The following is a 24,559-nucleotide window of genomic DNA, read 5'->3' as shown; positions in this document are numbered from 1 at the left end:
CCTGTCGAGTGAGTGGCACAGCAGTGGTCTTTAAGTGTATAATTTTCAAATTTGGAAGCCATTGATTGAAAGCCTTTCTCCCTAACTCCAACTACATTTATTAAATGAATCAGGAGTAAAATGTCACTTCATAACAAGTATTTCTCACTTTTTAAGATCTTTTATTCTAACCTATAGGGGACTAGATAGATAGACTTGTCCTCACCAAGCAAGAATAGGAATCATTCAGTCTGTGATCCAAAGTCTGCCTCTGGAGTATTCTAAAAAGGAAGGCGTGGTCCAGCTTGCAAGGATTAGCAGAAATAAACTCATCCATCCCATGTTTCTGAAAACGATCTGCATCTGCAAAATCAGAGAAGCATGTAAGTATTTATTTTTCTGGCTTAGTAATGAACAAATACAATTTTTGAGGAACACAAAATTCATATCTCATGATAACAGAAGACAATCTTGTATTACATATAATATGATGTCAAGAATTCAGCATATTAATATAAGTCGCAAATTTTTGTAGCCTAGATAAAAAAATGACAGGAAAAAATCCACAAATCATTTGGAATAAAGAAATTCTATTTTCATTCAAAGCTACTTCCAATATGCATTGCAGGAATACTCTTATTTTGCAATCTTATGGAAAGTTGATGCATTTTAAGTGTGTATTTACTGAAGGGACTGACTGGAAAAGGAACAAGGCCTATTGATAAAAAAAATAGCAATGGTGGCTAGAAGACTGCTTTCCAAATGGCAAACTAGGGCAGAAATGAACACACAAGATTCAGCTGGATCATTTCCAGTCTTCTTTTTGTATGGCGCTTTTAATGGGACCAACCTTAATGTAGAAATGACAATGAACGCTCTCAAGCTTCATGTTTAAGGGACATGAAAAAGGAAGCATCATGTTTGTGCAAATATGCAGACAAAGCATAACGTTACAAATGGCACTTCAATCAAAGGCCCAAATTTATTGTTCTTTACAGATTGGATCTTTCAACGCCTGTAGACCCTGCGGGTTTATCAAAAGGCAAGCTTTTATGATTGCTTTCATTAATGGTATGTTTTGTCAAAGTCTTCAATGTAAGTTATTTAATAGGTATAGATGGAAAAAGCCACACACTACCCAAAAGGAGTGCTGGGGTGTTACAACATTAGCTCTGTTAGAAATGTAGTACACACACTGAGGCAAGCAATCAGTTATCATGATAAAAGTGGATTCTTCACAATGGAGCCGAGTCTCCATTGTTGCTTAAAATTCACTGATAGATCTCTCTTTGGTCATTACAAGAAAGGCAGAGTTCTAAATGTGAGCTAAATGTAGCTTGTAAAACCTAAAAGTGTAAAGGAAAGGAGACAAGTTTATTGATTAAACTCAATTATAGAATCAGGCTTATAATAAAACTCAATATTGATCTGTGGACATGATGCTAACATAATCAGTCACATTTAGGTATTTAGCCCCAGATCATATTGATCCATGTCAAGTTCAACTTTCAGCCATATTTGTGGATGGAAGAACTATATAATTGAAGCTGAAGGGTCCTCAGAATCATATTTTTTTAAAAAAAGACAAACTAGTTTATATCACATTAATGACACATATCAAAAGGTGAACGTAGCCAGTACCCAGTAAACAAGGTATCAGATTATGCTCCATGGAAAAAGCAGCATATATATTCCTTTACATTTAATAATTACTTACTTGAATGATTAAATATATTGCATGTGGTAAATTAATACTACCATAATTGGATGAACACAAAACTAAACTGTTTTTCCTGAACTGAGAAATGAGACAATTGGACTTCTCTTTTATTTTATTTTTTTGTCTAATATCTTTTAATATAAAGTGAAATGTACGATAATGTGAAATAATCTCAAATCAAGAGGCGGAAGAGTAGTGAAAAATGCAAGGCACATGTATTATAAAATCTGTACATTATTTTGCATTTTAAACAATTTATCTGAGAATCTTCATTTCTCCATTTTTCTGAGTAAAAAAAAATCCTTTTAGTATCACCTTTATGAAATTAAATTACTACTTTTATAAAACATCTGCTGAATTTTATTCATTATTTCTCTCACCAGAAAAGGTCACAACTAGAAGTTAAAAATAACACCCGTTAATGGCTTATCTGTTGAGAACAGCATATATAATAAATCGCAGAGAAAAAAATCCATAATTCTTTTACCATGAAGGTTTGTGGAAGTAAATTTTTCTTTTAAAATAATATACTTTTTTTTTTTAAATAAAATGCACAAGTAAATACATGAGTCTACAGTTTATTCCTAATTAAATCATAGTTACAAAAATGAATGTTAAGTATTTTCTTCATGGAATATAACTTCAAATTACTGTATTTACTATTGTGGCAAGCCTTTCCAAATCAGGCACATGAGTGTAAAAACACTTTTCCAACAATTCCCATTAGTGATTTAAAATATCCATGATATCAGTTTAAATAATAAAATATAGACCTATATTAACCATGAAAAAAAAACAGACAAACCACTCACTAAAAAGTTTTATTAAAAACCCCTGTAATCTCTCTGAGGCTATAATCCTTTTGAAGGGAGATATACTCGTAGTGATGCATTATTCCACATTTAAACAGCATTTGTAAAGGCCAAGCATCTCTAGGTCTCCCTTCCTAGGTCAGATAAGCACGATTCAAAAAATTTTATGCAAAACTACTTCATCATGTGTCTGTACGTTATTTATGAAGAAATAAAAATAAACCAAAAAACCAACAGTTTTGATACCCCTGTCTGAGAAATCACTGATTTTAAAATTCTCTCGTGAACTAAAATGGGAAATCAACTATCATTGATATATTATTGTCTAGCTTCTTATTTTCATAAAAGCATATTTTCACATAGTTTCCTATTGGCATAACATACCTTCTTTTAATTCTTAGGGGACACAGAGACATCATCTGGATCAAATGGAAAACATGCCTTAAATCAATAACATAACTGAATCCAAGGCTTGGAGAATTGCTTTAAAACTGGGTTATACTGAGCTACATTCAATTGATGCTTATTGTAATATAAAATTATGAGGACTAGTTTTAAGTGGAAAATTATTCATGGCACTATTCAAATGCTCACTGATAATGGCAAATTTGAGCTCTGCTTGTCTTCCGAAATGACATACGGAAATTCTCAAAACAAAGCAACAAGATATGTGCTTAAACAAGGTACTGCAAAACTGTCATAAATTGCGATGATTAACCTATGGACTAACTGCAGACGTGGGACATGGTAACTGAGCATACTGGTAGGGTCTCTATGGTAACAGCTGGATATCTGCACCAGCGTCTTAGGTGGTACTGTCACCAGGTTTGGTAACAGTGGATGGAATTAAACCCAAATTGAGAAAGATTATTATTTTGCCTGTAGATTTAAGAAGTTATAGAGGCTTTATTCAAATGGAACCTGAAAACTAAAAATTTTCATTAGGGTAGTGGGCATTGGAAGACAAGAGGGAGGAATAAGTAGGTTGACAGTATCAATTTAGACAGTTAACACTGACTTGAAAATCGCTAACATAAAACGCAACGTGAGGACTATTAGCAAGCGGGGAAGCTGCACTGTGGAGGGGGGCCATTTAGTGGGCATTGTTCACAGTCAGCCCTACGTGCTCAAGAATTCAAGTTCCAGAAAAAATGTCTAAGTCAGAGTTCAGAATACGAGATGAGAAAAAACTTAGCTGAAATGTTTCTTCTTCCTTTGCAACTAATTCTAATGATTTTGCTTTTTTGCTGTTGTTATGAGAGATTCAGGATACAAAAGAAAAAGGGGAGGAAAAAGGGGGGGGGGGAGAAGGGGCAAGAGGGACCCTGGAGGAGAGGAGAAGGCCATTCATTAGTAGTCTGAGACCACTCAGTGCCCAGGCCTGGGATCAAAAGGACTAAGAAGAGGATGCTGCGATCTAAGGACCCGTCTCCGCCTCTGAAAAACACTGAGCTGACCTAAGCAGCAAATGACCCTTTTGAAACAGATTAATAATAATAAACAGTTGCCATTGAGTCAGTTTCCACTCATGGTGACCCCAAATGTATCACAGTAGAACTGCGCTCCATAGGGTTTTCATGGCCGTGACCTTTCAGAAGGGTATCTACAGGTACTTCTTTCAAAGTGCCTCTGGGTAGGTTCGAACTTCCAACCTTTAGATTAGTTGTTGTCAGGTGCCATTGAGTCAGGTCTGACTCATAGCGACCCTAAAGGATAGAGTAGAACTGCCCCTAGGGTTTCCAAGGAGTGGCTGGTGGATTTGAACTGCTGACCTTTTGGTTAGCAGCCCAGCTCTTAACCATGCTTAACCCATCATTTGCACTGCCCAGGGACTCTTTTGAAACACAATAACTTGGTTTAACAAATTTGGTTTAAACCAAATTTGAAACATAACTTGTTTTTAAACTGTCCTATGTTTAAGAGTTTGCCTGTAGCTACATTTACTGCTACCCAGTGTGTTTATGTTTCTTTTAGCTCAAGCTCTCATTGAACTTGAAAATTTACAGGAAGTTAAAAATGGCACAGAGGAGTACACACCGTCTTTCTTTTTATACCACACATGTAGTCTTTAATATAAAAAAAACAAAAAAAAACAAACAAACCACCAAACTCGTTGCTGCGGAGTTGCTTCTGACTCATAGTGACCCTAAAGGACAGAGTAGAACTGACCCATAGGGTTTCCAAGTAGCACCCAGTAGATTTGAACTGCTGACCTTTGGGTTAGCAGCCTTAGCTCTTAACCACTTCGCCACCAGGGTTTCTGTAGTCTTTAATAGGAAGATTTAATGTTTTAACATTTTATATAGATCAGTCTGGTTGCTATGCTCCTGTTCTATGCAGTCATGTTCTAACCTGAAGACAAAGGAGTTAACGGTTGAGGGATACATTAATGAAGGGTTTGTTCACACCTCTATTACTGACCCAAATAATTTCTTAGCTGGCTTTTGTTAAATTGATTAAAAACTGATGTATGGATTTACACATCTTGCTTTTTGCAGCAAATACTAACATGTAAGTAATATTTTCACACGATGATAATTTTAACACAGAGATCTAGATCCACAGATAACCAAAGTAAACCAACATTCAACATTTATCTGAAATATTTTCATTGTAAAGTAAGACAAATACTTTCCCTATGAAGTATAAAAATTTTAATCTATTAGATCAATCAGGAAAAGAAATTCACAGAATCAAATTTAAGTGAATATCCCAACTTAAGGGTTTTTACAAATATTTAGCTTAAAATCAAATAGGAGATAACTTCGTTGGTTCACTCTTGACATTACTTTATTACTGGAAGTCTGCTACTACTGTGTTACACTGTATTATGTTACATATATAAGTGAGAGAAAACTGAACAACAGGGTGTTTGCACAATGTTTTGGTTGGAGACAGCAAAGAAAGAGTTGAACCAAAAAAGTGCATGTCAGGCAAAAGGCAGTGGATGGTTTCAAAGCAGAAAAACCAGATGGCAGCACGACCCCCTCTCCTTTAGTTCACCCTATTTCCTTTGAATGTCTAGATGTTCTGAGTGTGAAAGAAAAAGGAAATACAATATAGTCATCCGAGAAATCTATAAATAAATACTACTATTTGTATTGCTGGGTGGTGCAAATGGTTGACATTCTTGACTTCTAACCAAAAGGTTAGAGGTTTGAGTCCACCCAGAGGTGCCCCAGAAGAAAAGCCTGGCGGTCTACTTCTGAAAAATCAGCTTCTGAAAACCCTATGGAACACAGTTCTATTGTGACACACATGGGGTCACCGTGAGTTGTGCTGACTCGATACCAATTGGTTATTTATATCCTGAAAAAGATAATGAGGTTGTCTTCTGATATGTTAGAGTTTATAAAATTATTATTTTGTTCTGACTACCCCTAAATATTCAATATGCCTAGTTTTAAAAACTAACTTTTTTTTTCAGTTATAAAATAAATACTTAAAATTTGGGAAATGGAAGAAATAAAATAGCAATTAGTTCTTCTAATTAAACATATTCTCTGAATATTTTAGGTATAATTCTACATATACTTTTTTAAATTTTGTTTTTTTCTTATACTGTGAAAATAACGTCATATATAATTTTAATTTTTTTTTAGTTAACATATAATGTGCACTTTTTTGCATGCTATTGTAACATATTCATAGTTATTACTTCTAATCCTCCATTAATAGTAGATATTTAGGTTGTTTCTACTTCTCTGTTGTTATAAATAGACATTTTTGTTTTGTAAATAGTAAAACTAAGCTAACCTAAATGTTCTGGTTTTGGCTAAAAGTAAGAAAACTTGGCTAGAAAGTAGGAGACTGGCACTGTAAACAGCATCATGACATTCCTTCAAAGATCATATCATTACAAAAATGCCAATAAATTTAAGCAAAAAAAAAAAGAAAAAAGAAAAAACTTACCTTTACCAGCTATATGTCAGCAAAGAAATGAGAAGGAAAGCACATTTCAGTGGGTGAGGAACATAGTTATTTATACAAGTCATATTAATTTTATTTTCTCAGTTTCTACTAATGATTCTACATGTTGTATTTCCAAGAGATAACCAGGAAAGGAGAAAAAACAACGAGACATAAGACAAGGGAGAAAAATACTAAGGGTAAAACTACTATCTGGAGCAATTTAATGGCATGGTTAGCATTTTCGTTCTGATGAGATAGAAACAAGTTTTTCTTTCTTCCTGCCTTTCTTTCTTTTATTTTCCCTTCCTCCCTCCCTTCCTTCTTTCTTTTTATAAGAGAGATCAGACACCAGGGGTCTGCTGTGATTGGAAATTACTAGTAGATTGAAATACAAGAAAACTGTTGTTAGCACAACTGAAACAGTTTAGATTTTAGCTAGACAAGTTAACCAGCTGGGCTAGAAAATTCAGTTCCATTTAGCTGATCAGCACTGCCTTGACAATAAATTGATAATAACAGTAAAAAAGTTTTAATAGAAACAGATGACATAGCTATCTGAAGCTATTGCTTATTTAGATTGTTCATTAATTCCATATTGCCTAGCACTGGTCTTAATATTCTAGGCCAGTGGTTCTTAACCACTTTTCCTAGCCACCACACACGACGGATGGTATGCATTAGCTCAATTAAGTTCTTAAAGCTAACTAATAAGCACATGAAAACCGCAATTCCCTGTATGAGTAACAGCCAACTAGAAAATATAATAAAAAATAAGGTGCAACAACAATAGAGCTATGCACTACTTTGAAATCAGTTTAACCAAGAATATAAAAGAGCTCTACAGAGAAAAGATTAAAATGTAAACGACTTAGAAGATTTGAATAAACGGAGAGACATTTCCTAATCATAGTTGGAATAACCAAACATTACATCGGCAGGGAGCTGGAGACATTTTAGGTTTCCATCACCAAACAGTCAAAAAGACAAATGTGGCAGTGACGAGGCAAAATGAGGCAAGTGCACACCATGATACAGTAGGCAGCAATCAGAAGAATGAGATAAGATGAACACATAGAAACAGGGGTGGACTTTAAAAACATAGAGCTGAGTGAAAAACGTAAAACAGAATAAGATAAATAACAATACCATTTAAGCAGACAGATGCTAAATGCATGCACAAAAAATGCAATTTTGCAAGAAGACAAAGGAGATTCACATTAAATGCTGTAGAATGACCTCTTTTGGGAGGATGGAGGAAGGAAGGGGCAGGGACTGGCCTATGGAGATTAAAGAAAAGTAAAGTTCTAAAACATTGGTTTTCCCTGTCAAGAGCCAAAATCAGAAGTAAAAAAGTACAGGTCAGGCAAGGGGACTGGGATGAGATCTGTCCAGAGTTTATGCTGCAGTAGAGGTAGATAATAAAAAAGTGCCAGTGCAGTGCTGAAGGCAGCTTGTGTCTGCAAGATTAGAGATACAACCAACAAGACCCTTAAGTAGTAAAGAAGCAATGGATAAGGGCTGTGCCGAGATAGAAATGCCCCAAGGGAGCCTCCCAGGGTACTTTGCGCTCCAGTGTCCTGCAGGAGAATACCCAACAAGTTACTATGGATCCACTGTGGCAAGAACTGAGCAAGCATGAGGTAAGGGACTCAAAGGTATCTGGAGCTGAGGCAAGGAGGATACAGAGCACATAGACCTTAATACTAGTTGTCATGGAAGGTCCATGATTATGAACAATGTTACTGTGGGCTGTTGAGTTGATTCCAACTCACAGCAACCTTGCAGGACAAAGTAGAACTGCCCCATAGGGTTTCCTAAGCTGAAATCTTTACGAGAGCAGATTGCTAGGTCTTTTCTCTCATGGAGCCTCTGGGTGAGTTTCATAACCACCAACATTTTGGTTAGCAGCTAAGCACTTAACCGTTGCACCACCAGGGCTCCTTGAGCAATGCATACTGGCACACAATGAATGGGCCAATAAGCCACGTTATGCCCTAGGCCACTATGGACAGAGAACAGTCTTGGACCAGATGCTACATAAAATGATGTCATAGTTATATGTAGTTCCTCTGTAACTTAATTTACCCTGGAAGAAAGGGAAGAAGAAGAAGAAAGAAGAGTTTTGAATTGACTGAATTTAAATCTGTGAGTAACTGTGTTAACTTGAATTGAAGCGTTTATGTTTGCAGTAACATGAGGAATGGGGATTCAATATATATTCAGGTATAAAAACCAAACCAAAACCATTGCCATGGAGTCAATTCCGACTCATAGTGACCCTACAGGACAGAGTAGAACCGCCCAATCGGGTTTTCAAGGCTGTTACCTTTACGGAAGCAGACTGCCACAACTTTTTCCTGTGGAGTGACTAGTGGGTTCGAACCGCTGACCTTTCAGTTAGCAGCCAAGTGCTTAACCTTTGTGCCACCAGGGCTCCCTCTGTTCAGGCATAAGTCAAAACCAAACCAAACCCACTGCCGTCAAGTCGATTCCGACTCATAGCGACCTATGGGACAGAGCAGAACTGTCCCATAGGGCTTCCAAGGAGTGGCTGATAAAATTACATTTATGCACCCGAGAGTTCTGATGAAAAATTCATATCTGCTACACCATCCTCTATATGTATATGTGAAGATTGGGGGGGAAGAAGGGGAGAGTAAAAATTCTGGATAAAGTGAAAACATGTACCATAATGTGCTCTTTTTTAATTTTACTTTTGAAGATCACAATGCTGCAAATTTAAAAGAATATGAAAATTTTAAACCAATTTTTTAAATTTAAATGTATAGTTATCACTATAATTAAAAAAAATTCATCTAAAATTAAGATAACCTATGAATATGGCCTGTGGTTTCTTAAAGAAAATAGAGAAAAAAGATGAGCTCATGTTCCACTTTTAATTATTTGGCCTACTGTGCGTTTGCTTAAGATGCCCAGATGTGATACTGAAAGGTGTCTAAAAAGAAAAGAGAGTATTTCATTTAATGCACGATTCAGAAGAGGACAGATTCAGAAGAGGATGTGGAACGAGGGACACCATTGCTGATGTCAACGGATCCTGGCTGAAAGCAGAGAATACCAGAAAGATATTTACCTCTGTTTTATTGACTATACTAAGGCATTCGACTGTGTGGATCATAACAAATTATGGATAACATTGGGAAGAACGGGAATTCCAGAATTCTTAATTGTGCTCATGAGGAACCTGTACATAGATCAAGATGCACTCGTGAACAGAACAAAAGGATACGGGGTGGTTTAAAGTCAGGAAAGGTATGCGTCACCATACTTATTCAATCTGTATGCTGAGCAAATAATCAGAGAAGCTGGAATATATGAAGAAGAACGGGACATCAGGATTGGAGGAAGAATCATTAACAACCTGCGTTACGAAGATGACACAAGCTTCTAGCTGAAAGTGAAGAGGACTTGAAGCACTTACTGATAAGGATCAAAGACCACAGGCTTCAGTATGGATTACATCTCAACATAAACAGAACAAAAATCCTCACAACTGGACCAATAAGCAACATCATGATAAACGGGGACAATAGTGAAGTGGTCACAGATTTCATTTTACTTGGATTCCACCATCAATACCGATGGAAGCAGCAGTCAAGAAATCAAATGATGCATTGCATTAGGCAAATCTGCTGCAAAAGACTTCTTTCAAGTGTTAAAAAGCAAAGATGTCACTTTAAGGACTGAGGTGCACCTGACCCAAGCCATGGCATTTTCAATCACCTCATATGCATACGAAAGCTGGACAATGAATAAGGAAGACTGAAGAAAAATTGCCGCCTTTTTGTCATGGTGTTGGCAAAGAACGTTGACTATACCATGGACTGCCAAAGGAATGCACAAATCTGTCCTGGAAGAAGTAAAGCCAGAATGCTCCTTAGAAGCGAGGATGGCATGACTTCGTCTCACATACTTTGGACATGTTATCAAGAGGGACCAGTCCTTGGAGAAGGACATCATGCTCGGTAAAGTAGAGGGTCAGTGAAAAAGAGGAAGGCCCTCAACAAGATGGATTGACACAGTGGCTGCAACAATGGGCTCAAACATAACAATGATCACGAGGATGGTGCAGCACCAGGCAGTGTTTTGTTCTGTTGTACACAGGGTCGCTATGAGTCGGAACCTACTTGATGGCACCTAACAACAACAACAATGTGCCTTCACTTAAGATGCCCAGAGGTGATACTGAAGGGTGTCTAAAAAGAAAAGAGACTAATTATTTGATGCATGAAAGTAGGAGAAGAAAATAATGCATGGCAAGATGTTAGTCCCCTGGAGAAGAATCTTGAGAGTAAAGGGTATTGAAAGAAAAGCCACAATTTGAGCTTAACGTTAAGGACAAACTAATTTATCACAGGAAAAACCAGAAAAGTTTTGCAAAGAAGGATAACATGTTAAAGTATTTTAAGATTTGATTTAATGACTATTAAAGCTATATTTGAAAATGTTTCCATGATTATTTCATAATTTTGTTATTAGTCACTAATAAAATAAATGAAAAATATAATTCTTAATGACTTACATTAGCATAAAGAAAATGACATGAATATTAAGGCATTTTGAAACAGAAAGTTGGTGTTCTAATTCTTTATATCATTCAACGACAAAAAGGCTCTATCACCTCTGGGTTATTAAGAACAACATTAGAAAGTGATGGTTCATCATTCTGGTATTCTGGAATCCTATCAAAGCCAATTTGATCTGCCAACATCTTTTTTCCCATTTTTATAGGACACATCTATTACAATTTCAATAAGTTAAAATGAATTTGCTTTTGAGACGTCTTGGAGCATTTTCTTATACACTCTTGAGATTCCCAGTGATACCCAATGCTTGGCAAAGCCATGATTGGAAACTATACGCACCATTCACTCCAGATTTGCGTAAGAAAATGAGATAACTGATTCTATGACTATTAACATGAACTATTTTTATTCAATTAGGAATCAGTTAATGATGTAAACTATAATACTGAACAAATTTGCCTCAGATAATTTTATATTTTATTAAGGTTTATTAATTGATAATCAAATTATTTTTTAACAAAACTTACAAAGCTGAGCATCTGCATGGATAGTTCCTCCTTTGGGATTCAGCTTCTGGGTCTGAATTGCAGGAATGGGTTTGTATGACTGACCTGTGGCCCTATACATGGCTTGAACCCATAATATTCTATCCTGTTCATCATCACTGGCAAATAGTACAGTGTCTCCTTCTTTCACAGCATTAAAGAACATCTGACCACCCTGAAGGCCTGTGGAGGAAGAAGGACATCATTCAAAACTCATACCATTGGCAGACTTTCATCTCATTCACTAACTGGCCTCATGGGATAGAATGGATTTGACGTTAGCAGCTCAATGCTTTAAATAATTTTTAGCTGAGGATCAAATCCACAACTCAAGATTAGAAGGGAAACAATAACAAAAAGTTTTAAGCTTTCATATCACTTTGGAAATTAAAATAACTCAGGGAAACGAACAGTCCGTGACACAGTACCATTCAGTCAGGTACATGAACACACCTCACGGAAATTCATATCATAGTCTGATATCTCAGGCCACAGAAGTCTAATCTGTTGGCACATCTCCTTTCTACATGAAGAAGAAACATATGATTGAGATTAGGATAAAAAATAATAGGGAAGATTTTAAAAATGGTACCTTTTACTCTACGGTACGTATGTATATTGTATCTTTTGCAAAATTTTTTTTCACAGAGAAGATAAAATTTAGCATTTTAAGCGACCAATTCGTGAGTGTGGTCACAGATTTCTATTTCCTATTTTTTTTTTCTTTCTCAGACAAATTAATAGATTTTAGTAACTGAATTTAGCAAGGTTGTTGGATACAAGGTCAAATACAAAAATCAATTCTTAATTTCTATACATAAAAACAAATAGAATAGGAAATGTAAAGAAAATACCAATTACAAAAGCATGTAGACTTTGGGAGATAATGCTAAACTGTTTTCCAAAGCAACTGTACCAATTTAAACTCCCACTCACAGTGCATAAGAGTTTCTAAAGTTCATCTTTCCAGCACTTAGTATTTTTAGACTTCTTCAGTTTAACAATTCAGGTGGGTGGTTAAAACCAATTGCCATTGATTCAGCTCCAACTCATGGCCATTCCATGTGTGTCAGAGTAGAATTGTGCTCCATAGGGTTTTCAATGGCTGAATTTTCGGAAGTAAATTGCCAGGCCTTTCTCCTGAGCTGCCTCTGTCTCTCCATATTAATTTCATTAATCTCTGTATATTTATTGATTCATTCATTCACTTACTATTTTTTGGATAGCAGGTATCTAGTACAATATCCAGTATTAATATGGAGGAAAGGCGAGAAGTCAAGAATATGTTGTTGGGAAAGAAAATTGTTGTTGAATGCTTTAGAGTCAATTCCAACTCACTGTGGGCCCATGTGACAGATCTGCCCCGTAGGGTTTTAGGATGCAGCAGTCTTTTTCGGAGCAAATCGCTAGGTCTTTCTTTTGCCGAGCCACTGGGTGGGTTCGAACCACCAACGTTTCGGTTAGCAGCCAAGCACTTAACTGTTGTGTCACCAGGGCTCCTTAGAGTAACATATAACAATTCATTTGCCACTTCTCTCCCTGCTTCTATCTGTTGTACTTTTCTGCTTCCCAGTGAAGAAATATCTGTCAGCACTGCTGATATTTCTCATATAATTTTTCTATTACAGTAAATCTCGGTTATTGCATCCTTATATTAAGATAACTGAAATGATGAGTTATGGCTAAAATTAAACAGCCTGCAAAAAGACATAATCTGAATCTCATAAAGTCTTGTCTGGTATATAAGTGAACTATGTACCTGCTCTCTGAGTCGAGTCTGAAATACAGACCAGATGCAGGATATTTTTAAGAACCACATACATGCAGGGCGGGGAAAGTGCTGCAACTCAGAATTACCTGGGTGGGGATCTGTATAATCCACAGTGTATCCTTCAAGCTGCATTAACTCCTGTGGTTCAGACTTCTTTTCTCTATAACTGCACATAGCAAACGTGTACTGGCTAACCTGCTCGGGGGAAGAAAAGAAATTGTAGCTGGTGACATTCACTTTATACAATTTAGCCTTTTCTTTATCAGAAGGCTATTTTACCAAATATAAAAAGAAAAACATAATTTGCATACAAATCACTGTTAAACTTTAGCATTTTTCAGTATCTTGCTCAGAAATTAAACCACCTTTCATTTGGCAGCCTACAGTTAGGTATTCGATGCCTATAGCTTAGTATTTCCCAATCAGTGATCCACTGGCCAAGATTCCATGAGATAGGAATAGAAATGTCATAAAAAGTATTCATGTTAAAAATAAGTTTGGGAATCATTAGGTTAAAGAAAGATATACAGGCTTCTTTTACTGCTGGGTTACTTACTGCTTTCAATATGCTAATATATGGTATCTTATTTTAAAGCATACTTATTTTGAGACTTTCAGACAAAGTGAAAAAAAATCTCAATAAAAGTTGGAAATTTATTGGCCTACATAACAAAACCCACACGAAGTGCCAGGGTGGAGTATGCTTTAGGCAAACAATGACTTAATATTGTCAAGATCTGCTTTGTCTTTCAGTTCTGCTTCTCTTTTGGAATTGACTTCATTTTCTTGTGTTGATGTTTCACTGGGCTGGAACCACAGCTTCCAAAAGCTCTGCAGTCGCCTCCCTGGTTGTCCCAGCTTGGGTCATAAGCCATATTTGGACCAATCAATGTGGCCAATGGGCAAGACTATCATTAGGAGCCCAGTTTGGGTCAAGAGCTCACAATGGTGGCAAAGAACATTGGATGCTATGATAAGCAGCCTCTCAGAAGTTCTCCCAAAACAGAAAGAGGGAGAAGCTGTTCCCAGCAGGAGAAAAGAATGTTTGGTGGACTAATAAATATATAAATTACAAAATATCCTAGAACACAGGGTTGCATGGAAAACAATTTAGTTACTGTGAATCACTTACCTTTTTCTTTCTTAAAAATTAGATGGAACTAAGGAAACATACACACACCTTTTAATAGATAAAGGCTTCTTAAAGAAGACACTAACAGCTAATCACAAAAGAAAAAAAAAAAGATGGATAATATGAAGCATTTCCTTTCATTAAACGACATCATGAAAAAGCAAAAATGGCAAACCACAGATTGAGAGAAGATAATTGCAATACATACACTCAACAAGGAGCCCTGGTGGTACAATGGTTAAGAGCCTGGCTGCTACCCAAAAGGCTGGTAGTTTGAATCCACCAGCTGCTTCTTGGAAACCCTATGGGGCAGTTCTACTCTGTCCTATAGGGTTGTTATGAGTTAGAATTGACTCAACAGCAATGGGTTTTCGGTATATTCAACAAAAGACTCATATTCAGAATATATCAAAAATATATATCAATCAGGAAGACCTAGAAAACACTACAGAAAAATGGCCATAAAATGGCCTTATCTTTTATTTTAGCATATATTTTCACATGAACTCTTTGCACTCCAGGCCAAAAAGACAGGTTGGGGGTAATGGTGTAAAAGAAGAGATACAGCCATTGTTACATTAAAAATGAAAAAACATGTGATCTGCTCCTGAGAAGGGAGGAGCTGGCTCTGCTCTTCTGCAACGTAAAACGCACAGATGTTTGTGTCGATCACTACGTCAGAGTCTGCTGAACTGCACACCAACTTCTAGATTCTACTGCAGGTTCAACACACCCAATCATCTTTGATCACCTCCTGATTCTTGGGCTCAGATGTCTTTCAGGAATGACCTACTAACTACTCAAAACAGTAGCTTGGAAGGAAAGAAAGCACTTCTTCCAGTCTACCACAGCTGGGTATGGGTGGGTCCATACAGAGTGTCTCAATATACACACTTTGTCAAATGACCACTCGCCTCTCTTAGTTTCCTCTCACTTAGCGAACTAAGTTAAAAACAAACAAACAAACAAAAATGAATTCCTATGACACTGGGGTATAGATTATGCCTCTAAACCATCTTTGTTTTGGCAATTCCTAACCTTTGGTAAGCCTAAAATACTCAAATTTGATTATTTTAAAGAATAGAGATTACATAATTCCATACAGAATCACGCAGAATAACCCACTGAGAAAAAAACGCCATAACTCTGAGATATGACAGCACTGAAAATCTGCTTTCCAAATAAAACAAAAAACAAATTTGTTGCTACTGAGTCAATTCCGACTCATGGCAACCCCAAGAATTTCAGAGTAGAACTGTACTCCACAGGGTTTTCAGTGGCTGTGATCTTACAGGAGACCTGGTGGTGCAGTGGTTAAAACACTCAGCTGCTAAGCAAAAGCTTGGCGGTTCAACCCACCAGCTGCTCCACAGAAAAAATATGAAGCAGTCCACTTCTGAAAAGACTGTTGTTAGTGCCATCAAGTGGGTTCCGACTCATGGCGACTCTATTTACATCAGAACAACATACTGCCCAGTCCTGTGCCTTTCTCATAATTCTTGCTATGCTTGAGCCCACTACTGCAGCCACTGTAACAAACCATCTGGTTGAGAGTCTTCCTCTTTTTTGCTGACCCTCTACCAAGCAAGATGTCCTTCTACAGGGACTAGTCCCTCCTGATAACAGGTCCAAAGTACGTGAGATGAAGTCTCATCATCCTCGCTTCTGAAGAGCATTCTGGCTGTAAAAGACAGTTTTGTTCATTTTTCTGGCAGTCCATGGTATACTCAATATCCTTTGCCAATACCATAATTCAAAGGCATCAATTCTTCTTCAGTCTTCCTTATTCATTGTCCAGCTTTCATATGCGCATGAGGTGATTGAAAATACCATGGCTTGGGTCTGGTGCACTTCAGTCCTCAAAGTGGCACGTTTGCTTTTTAATACTTGGAAGGGGTCTTTGAAAGCAGATTTTCCCAATGCAATACATTGTTTGATTTCTTGACTGCTGCTTCCATGGATGTTGATTGTGGATCCAAGTAAAATGAAATCCTTGATAACTTCACTATTTTCTCCATTTATCATGATATTGTTATTGGTCCAGTTGTGAGGATTTTTGTTTTCTTTATGTTGAGGTGGAATCCATACTGAAGGCTATGGTCTTTGATCTTCATCAGTAAGTGCTCCAAGTCCTCTTTGCTTTCAGCAAGTAAAGTTGTTCCATCTGCATATTGCAGGTTGTTAATGAGTCTTCCTCCAATCCTGATGCCCCGTTCTTCCTTATGTAGTCTGGCTTCTCCGATTATTTGCTCATCACATAGACTGAATAAGTATAGTGAAAGGATACAACCCTGACGCACACCTTTCTTGACTTTAAACCATGCAGTATCCCCTTGTTCTGTTTGAACGACTGCTTCTTGGCCTATGTACAGGTTCCACATGAGCACAATTAAGTGTTCTGGAATTCCCATTCTTCACAATGTTATCCATAATTTCTTATGATCCACATAGTCAAATGCCTTTGCATAGTCAATAAAGCACAGGTAAACATCTTTCTGGTATCCTCTGCTTTCGGTCAAGATCCATCTGACATCAGCAAGGATACCCCTGGTTCCACGTCCTCTTCTGAATCCAGCTTGAATTTCTGATAGTTTCCTGTTGATGTATTGCTGCAAACACTTTTGAACAATCTTCAGCAAAATTTTACTTGCGTATGATATCGAGGATATTCTTTGATAATTTCCTCATTCTGTCAGATCACCTTTCTTTGGAATGGGCACACATATGGAAAGATTACAGCCCTGGAAACCCTATGGGTCAGTTCTACTCTGTTTTATAGGGTTGCTACGGGTCAGAATCCACTCAATGGCAATGGGTTTGATTTTGGTTTAATCTTACAGAAGAAGCCCTGCAGGCACGATGGTTAAGTGCTTGGCTGCTAACCGAAAGGTTGGTAGTTGGAACTCACCCAGCTACTCCACGGGAGAAAGACCTGGCGATCTGCTTCTACATAGATTGCAGCCTAGAAAACACTTGGGGCAGTTCTACTCTGTCACATGGGGTTACTATGAGTTGAAATCAACTTGATGGCACCTAACAACAACAACCTTAGAAAAGTAGATTGCCAGGCCTTTCTTCTGCAGTGCTACTTGATGGATTTTAATTGCCAACGTTTTGGTTAGCAGCCAAGTGCAAACTGTGTCACCCAGGGACTTCCTTTACAAATAAGCCTACTCAATGCACAGATAGCCAATAAACAAAAACCTCACTAGTAAGTTAAAAATTTAATTTAACAAGATTATGACACAATATTTATTAGATTGGCAAAAATAAAAACAATTGCTAATACTCAGTGAAGTTGCGTAGGAACGCACATTCTCGTAGATTTTTGGTGGGAATGGAAACAGGCAGACCTTCTGGAAGTCCATTTTGCAATAGATACCAAAAGCCTTACTACTTACTGTACATTCCCTTTGATCCAGCAAAGCCCCCTCTAGGAACTTGTCTCAAGCAAACAAATGAACAAATACTCAAAGATGTATGTGCAATATGCTCACTGCAGTGTTACGTGAAATAATAAACAGGAAAAACTAAAAGGTGGTTTGGTTAAACATATTATCACATAACCATACAGTATAATACTATGTGGTCATTAAAAGAAATGTGACTGATTTTTTTCCTGACACAGAAGTATTTATAGGATATAACATAAAAAAGCAGGTTAACAACAGAAATGTAGAGTGTGCTTTTTTTTTGGTAAACATTATAGATACATATGAAGAGAAAGACACGTATTAAAATATTTACAGGGATTACTATTCAGTGGTGCAATTAGAGGTTACTTTATTTATCTTGTGTTCTTTGAACTTTTTTCACGAATATAAATTACTTTTTTAAAACATAAAAAGAATAAAGCTAGCTCTGTTTTGAAAAAAACAAAAACATTAAGCCTTGTTGGGGTAGAGTGGGGCCCACAACTGTTGACCTTTGTGGTTCCTGCTACCCTTACGTTTTCTTTTTCTTTCTGTTTCCTCTTCTTACAGACTACTGAAGAGTTTACATTTTCACTTGCCTAAGGCCTACAGGTAAAACTGAGTGGCACCCATAGAATTTGTTATCATCTCAAGAAAGTTTCAGTGTCCTTGTGCAAAAAAGTTAGGATTCTTTTTAGGAGGTAGTAGAGGAGGTTAAGTGGTAAACACTAACAGTATGTTTCTATTTTTTGCCAGTTGCCATTGAGTCATAGTGACCCCGTGTGTGTCAGAGTAGAACTGTGCTCCACAGGGTTTTCAATGGCTGATTTTTCAGCAATAGATAACCAGGCCTTTCTTCCAAGGAGCTTCTGGGTGCACTTGAATTGACAACCTTTTGGTTAGCAGGCAAACGTGTTAACCATCTGCAACACTCAGAGATTCCTACATTTCTGTTATTTGTCGTAAAAAGAAGCCCACTCTCTATTTGGCATAGTGTTCTCTTTAAAAAAGCATGAAATATTTCAAACATTCTAAGTAGAATAAAATACTAACATGTATATATCCACCACCCAGCTTTGTCAAAGCGTAACTTATACATACACACACACACACAGACACACACATACACATATATGTGCTTTGTTCTTTTTTTCTTAAAGGACAGATAGAGTTAATGCCTATATACACCTAGCCAAATCCATCTCCTTCTCTCTCTCCCCAGAGGTAACCTCCATGTTGAATTGTGTATTATTGTCATGCGTGTTTAAAATTTTTAATGAATAAGTGACCAATAAATAATTTCATATGATTAAAAGTTATATAAATGGATTATGTACATTAGAATCCTGTCAGTCATTATCTTTTCAAATGTTTCCTCTGCCTCATTTTACCTTTATTCTGTCTTTTTTGGCATTCTATCAGAAGTATCCTGGACTTTAAGATCATCTCTGTATCTTTTAACCTCTCTGTCTTAGCTATCAAGTGCTGCTGAAGCAGAAATACCACAAGTGGGTGGCTTTAACAAACAGAAGTTTATCTTCTCAGAGTTTAGGAGTCTAGAAGTCTGAATTCAGGATGTTGGCTCTAGGGGAAGGCGCTCTTTGTCTGCTCTGGGGGAAGGTCCTTGTGTCTTTTCAGCTTCTTTTCCTTGGTTCCTTGGTGATCCTCATGTGGTACGGCATCTATCTTCCCCCACATCTGCTGGCTTCTCTAAGCCTAATCTGCCGTTTTTATATCTCAAGGTGACGGGCTTAAATCACACCCTACACTGATATGGCTTCTTAAATAAAAAAGAAAACCCATTCCCAAATGGGATTATTACCACGGATACAGGGGTTAGGAATTACAACACATATTTTTGGGGGACACAATTCAATCCATAACATTCTCTTTTACATTTCTTCATCGCTTCATACTGAATTCTGAGTAAATTCTTCAGATCGTAACTCATTTTCTATCATCAATTACATCACTAATTTTCTCTTCAGATATGCTTAACCTACTGTATAACCTGTCCATGAAGGTTGTAATTGCAGGGACTGTTTTTATTTCTAGTAGTTCTATTTTGTCTCTGTTCAAAACTGCTTATCCATTTTTCATAGTGTCTGTTCCTTTCCTATATTTTTTAATCTGCTTAACTTATTTCATTGCCTTAAACACAACTACAGTTTGTATTATGTGGTAGTTCTATTACTGAAATTCTGGGGCTGTCAATAAATTGGTTTATTGTTTTGTAATTTTAGATTGTGAGCTCATTTTAGCGTAGTTTTATCTGTGGAAATCCTATAAAATTTAAGTTAAGGGCTCATCTCTCCTTTTTTTTTTTTTTTTAAATGCCAGATGCCCCAGAGATATCATTAATATTGGAGAAATTTTAATGGTCATTTCTTAAATTGGGTGTTTCCCTGACATTTGGATAAAATAAATCAGAATTTTAACATTCTCTCGGTATAGGTTAATAGTTCAAAATTTCCAAAGGGGTCACTTTTTTCTCTACATTCAGAGCTTAAGGCCAAACAAAGCTTACTAATTTAAGGGCAGATCTTTTTCTAGTTCACCATTTTATGGCGATGCAAATTTGAAGTACGACACAAGATATCTGACAAATTCCCACTTTGAGAATGCCCATGGGCATACTTTCTTTCTCTAAACCAACAATCCCAATTTCTAAATCCCAAGTCCCTAAATAGCAACGGCAACACCCCCTGTCCCCACACTCCAGCACCAGAGCACCTACAATGACAACTCACAAGCTTAACCATTCTGGTTGTTTTTGGTCCCTGACGTTTTTCCTTCTTTTTGCAGTGCAGCTATGCATTTAAAAGGTTATGTATTATATTTTATCCAGTATTTCTGGGTGTTTCCCTAAGAAAGACATCTTTAGGACTAGCTGAGACTACCAATTTAAATCCCTTGTTCAATTCTTCCATTTTAATTTTGTTTTATGGGTTTCTTAATAACAGATCTAACTTCTGTATATATGAGAGACTCTATACATGCCCTTTTCATTACATGCCAGAAAAAAATTCCAGGATTGATGGGGTTTGTATATAACATCAAATGCACATGCCAAATTTATCTTACGAATAATTAAGTTGTAATTATTAGATATCAGGGGACTATTACAAAGGAATGCTTTTGTGATCAATTATTAATAAAACAGAAAATATGTACAGCAAATAATTCCAAAGTTTCACATCTCCTACCTTCATTTGGAAGAGTCTTAAAAACCTGGCTAAAAGAATGTCTCCCTGACACATAACCACATGAACAATCTGGAACCTGCTGGGAGAGAGATGAACAGCACGGGAAGGTCTGCCTTCCCTGCACAGCTTGCAAAAATCCCCAGCAATTATTAGTTGGAATATATAGCTATCACTGTGTTAGGTACTCTAGATGGATTATACAGCAAGACTCCCAATTTTATTTATTTCTTCACCTGACTACCAAGCAGTAAAATATCACTTTCGTCTTTAAAATCCCATTTTCTATTTCTTGATCTAGTAAAATCCACCCCTTCTTCCAAGAGCCATACAAACTTGGCCCCGTCACCTTCCAACTACATCTCCTTGCTTCTTGTTTCCTTGTTTTTTGACTCAGTTTCTCTATATTAAACATGTTAAACTGGTGTCTGGCGCACTGTGCCTACCTCTTTACTTCTCCATGAAATACAATTTATTTCAATTCAATAAATTCCCTATTCTGCCATGCTTTAAAATGTATTACTTTTGAAAGTCCAAAGTAAGCACTTATCTTGCTAAAAAAACAAACACTAATAATTTAGCAGTAAAAGTAACCCAACTTGTGCTCTTAAATCGATCCTTCTCCACTTGCCATAACAAGCAATATTTGTTTTTTCTATTCTCACATACTCACTTAAAATGTTTAGGAAACAATAAGTTTGAGGCCAAATTCATCCCTTCATCCAACTAGCATGTCCTAGCACTACCTATGTTATAGGCACAATCATCACAGCTGTGGAGGAACCAGGTCTTCCCATTTCAGTATACACGCTTATCTTTGATGGATCACAGTACTTAAGAAAAGTCATCAAAATGGAAATTCCAGAAAAACAAAATGAAACAACACACCAAAACACAAACTTGGAAATAACTAATTAGGAAGTGATTATTCACGTTAAAAAGAAATCCTTGTCAAAATGATCTAATTTACGTATTCCATATGGTATGTAACCCATTTGAAGAATCATTTTTCATGATTACATTTGAATCATGATATTTACAATGCAGTGATTTAGATTTAACTCTATATGTTTATCTTTTAACATTGTTTCATATTTCTTTTATATTGTTTTAATTCTTTAATATTGTTTCATATTTCTGAAATACTACTTGTCACTCAAATATTGGGAGTTCACCTTTAAATATTTTCAAGGAGGTGAACTGTACATTTTCTGAACCCCCACCCCTATGAGAATATCTTTACAATGTTTTTATTCATGAGGAATTTCTTGGATGAGTAATAAATTCCTTAGTCACATAATTTCCCATCAATTCATTGTAGATATAACTCTATCGACTTCTGTAATTAAGTGCTAAGGAGATATCTGATGCATTTTGGTAAAAAGAAAATATTTAGGAAGAAATGTTTGGATGTGAATCTCTTCTTAAAAATTTTCCTGAAATGTGGGAAGTCTATTTATCTGCAGACTAACTTCTTTTTAATATCAGAAAAAGTTTCTTAAACATTGTCTACTTTTACTTCTGCTCTGTTTATCTGTTTTCTCCTCTTCTCTTCCCATTCAGAAACACAGGTTTTTCATATATTGCATGTTTGGTTTCTTTCCTTTATATCTGCCATCATGATCACTGTTTTTTATTTTAGATTTCTAGAGCTTCTCTAGTCTGTCTTCTACAGTACTAATTTTGTTTTATGTGGTGTTCATTTTGTAAATTACTGTCTATAAAGTGCATAATAATTTTTTTAAGTTTCATTTCTTTCTTATTTCTTTTAATCATGGCCAACTCTCTTATCTCATTTTCCCAAACTGTTCAATAGAGTCTGCGTTTTCTTATAAATTATTAAAAACATAAAGTCAGTGTATTTGATTTTAATGTTACAGAATCTCTTTTAGGTCTCCATTCTAGTTTTTTGTCCTTTTCTCCTCTCCTTGAACAAACAGTGATCTTTTGTAGTCTGATATTTGTCAAATGACAGGAAATTCCCTTCGACTACCCCTACTCTTCCACTAGAGTGCTGTCAGAACTCACCCACCTCTCAACTCTCAAGCTAGAGCACAGGTAGAAATCAACAATCTCAAATTCAATTTTCATTTCCTCACGGGCATTTACATGCAGTGCGGTTCGGATGGACAGAGACAGAACTTCTTCCGGTTACAGCTGTATGGTTCTCTAGACTCAGAGGCAAAACAAATTATTTTGAAATGGTTTTCACATTTTTTGCCTTCAGTAAAATTGTAGAAGAAGCTAATTTAGCTGTAAACTAAAAGAATATTAAAAACAACTTTTTTGGGGGGGCATCTAACTCAGGACTTAAAAAAAAAATTTGAGAAACTGAGTGGCTACTGTGGCAAAACTTCTGCTTCCATACACATATTTATGTGAGCCAGTTTTCTCCATGCTTGTATTTCTACAAATGCTACAAACAAAAAAGAATTAACTTGAAACCCTTTATAATTCTCAAATAAGTAATACTCATTCACAGATAAATTGGGAGGGGAAGCCCTATATAACTCATTAAGGAAGGTATTTCTCATGAAATTTAACTTTTTTATGTTTAATAAGTATTCATCAATATATGTCATATTTATGTATTTTTATCAGTTGTCTGCTACTGATAATTGCAATCATACTTCAGTATTGAAATTTTTTTTTAACACTTCAAGTCTTCTGGTTACAGGGAAATTTTTTTTTAATTTCAATTTTGTAGATTAAAAAAAAATTGCAGATAAGAATAATAGAGTGATTAAGATGACATGGAAGGATAACACTTATTTCGTAAGGGTAAAATTCTATTGGGGAAGGACAATGGAGTTAAGAGTCCTCTAGGTCTCTGTCTTTCTCCTAAGCTCACCTGCTTCTCTCCCTCCCCCTCTGTCTCCTTCTACATCCATACTCATGGGCTGTTTCCTTTACATAGTTTTACAGGCACACGAAGGACACAATGACTATGTTATTGAAGATGTCTGTTATATGAATATATCAATGAACAAGAAACTGAGGAAGAGAAGAAATAGCAGAAATGCCTCTACTATCCTGTTTCCAATGAACATTATCTTTGATATATATGTCCATAAATATTTTTAAATTTATTGTTCCATTAAAAATAAGAAAATAGATTTATCTCTAAAGATCTTTACATAAGTTATTGACATGTTCATGCTGTCAAGTGTTGAAAGTATCCAAACTCGATTTGCATAACCTACCTAAAATGCTAAAAATTTACTTGTCATTTAAGACCTAGCCTTAAAAATTAGCTGTCAAAGGCTACTTGTTTTTTTTAATTGTACTTCAGGTGAAGGCTTACAGAACAAATAGTTTCTCATGAAACAGTAGTATACATGTTGTTTTATGACATTGGTTAACAACCCCACAACATATTAACCCTCTAAATTCTCAACCTTTTTTTTTGGTGAAAATACACATAGCCAAAGATAACACCGTTTCAAAAATTTCTACATGCACAGTTCAGTGACACTGACTACGCTCTTCCAATTATGTTGCTATTCTCACTTAAGATGAAGGCTT

General features: G+C 36.2%; 1 protein-coding gene across 13 annotated transcripts in view; it reads right to left on the bottom strand.

Moving 5' to 3' along the window:
- Window positions 1–24,559, bottom strand: part of CADPS2 (calcium dependent secretion activator 2) — a 573,575-nt gene that overhangs the window by 157,247 nt on the left and 391,769 nt on the right. For 6 of the 13 annotated variants that reach the window (XM_004386536.1, XM_023740897.1, XM_004386535.2 and 3 more), the window contains exons 10-13: window positions 13,373–13,481; window positions 11,498–11,698; window positions 6,424–6,432; window positions 206–342 (exon numbers count right to left, since the gene is read on the bottom strand). In XM_004386536.1, coding sequence (XP_004386593.1) covers window positions 206–342; window positions 6,424–6,432; window positions 11,498–11,698; window positions 13,373–13,481 — 456 coding nt within the window. Of the gene's footprint in view, window positions 1–205; window positions 343–6,423; window positions 6,433–11,488; window positions 11,699–13,372; window positions 13,482–24,559 lie in introns of all 13 variants that reach the window. The other 7 variants (XM_004386538.1, XM_012558431.1, XM_012558428.2 and 4 more) reach the window with 2 other exon arrangements.

This window comes from Trichechus manatus, unplaced genomic scaffold (assembly GCF_000243295.1).
Source record: "Trichechus manatus latirostris isolate Lorelei unplaced genomic scaffold, TriManLat1.0 scaffold00167, whole genome shotgun sequence".
Classification (NCBI taxonomy): domain Eukaryota; kingdom Metazoa; phylum Chordata; class Mammalia; order Sirenia; family Trichechidae; genus Trichechus; species Trichechus manatus.
Note: the sequence above shows the minus strand (reverse complement) of the source record. Positions and strands in the feature narration are given on the sequence as shown.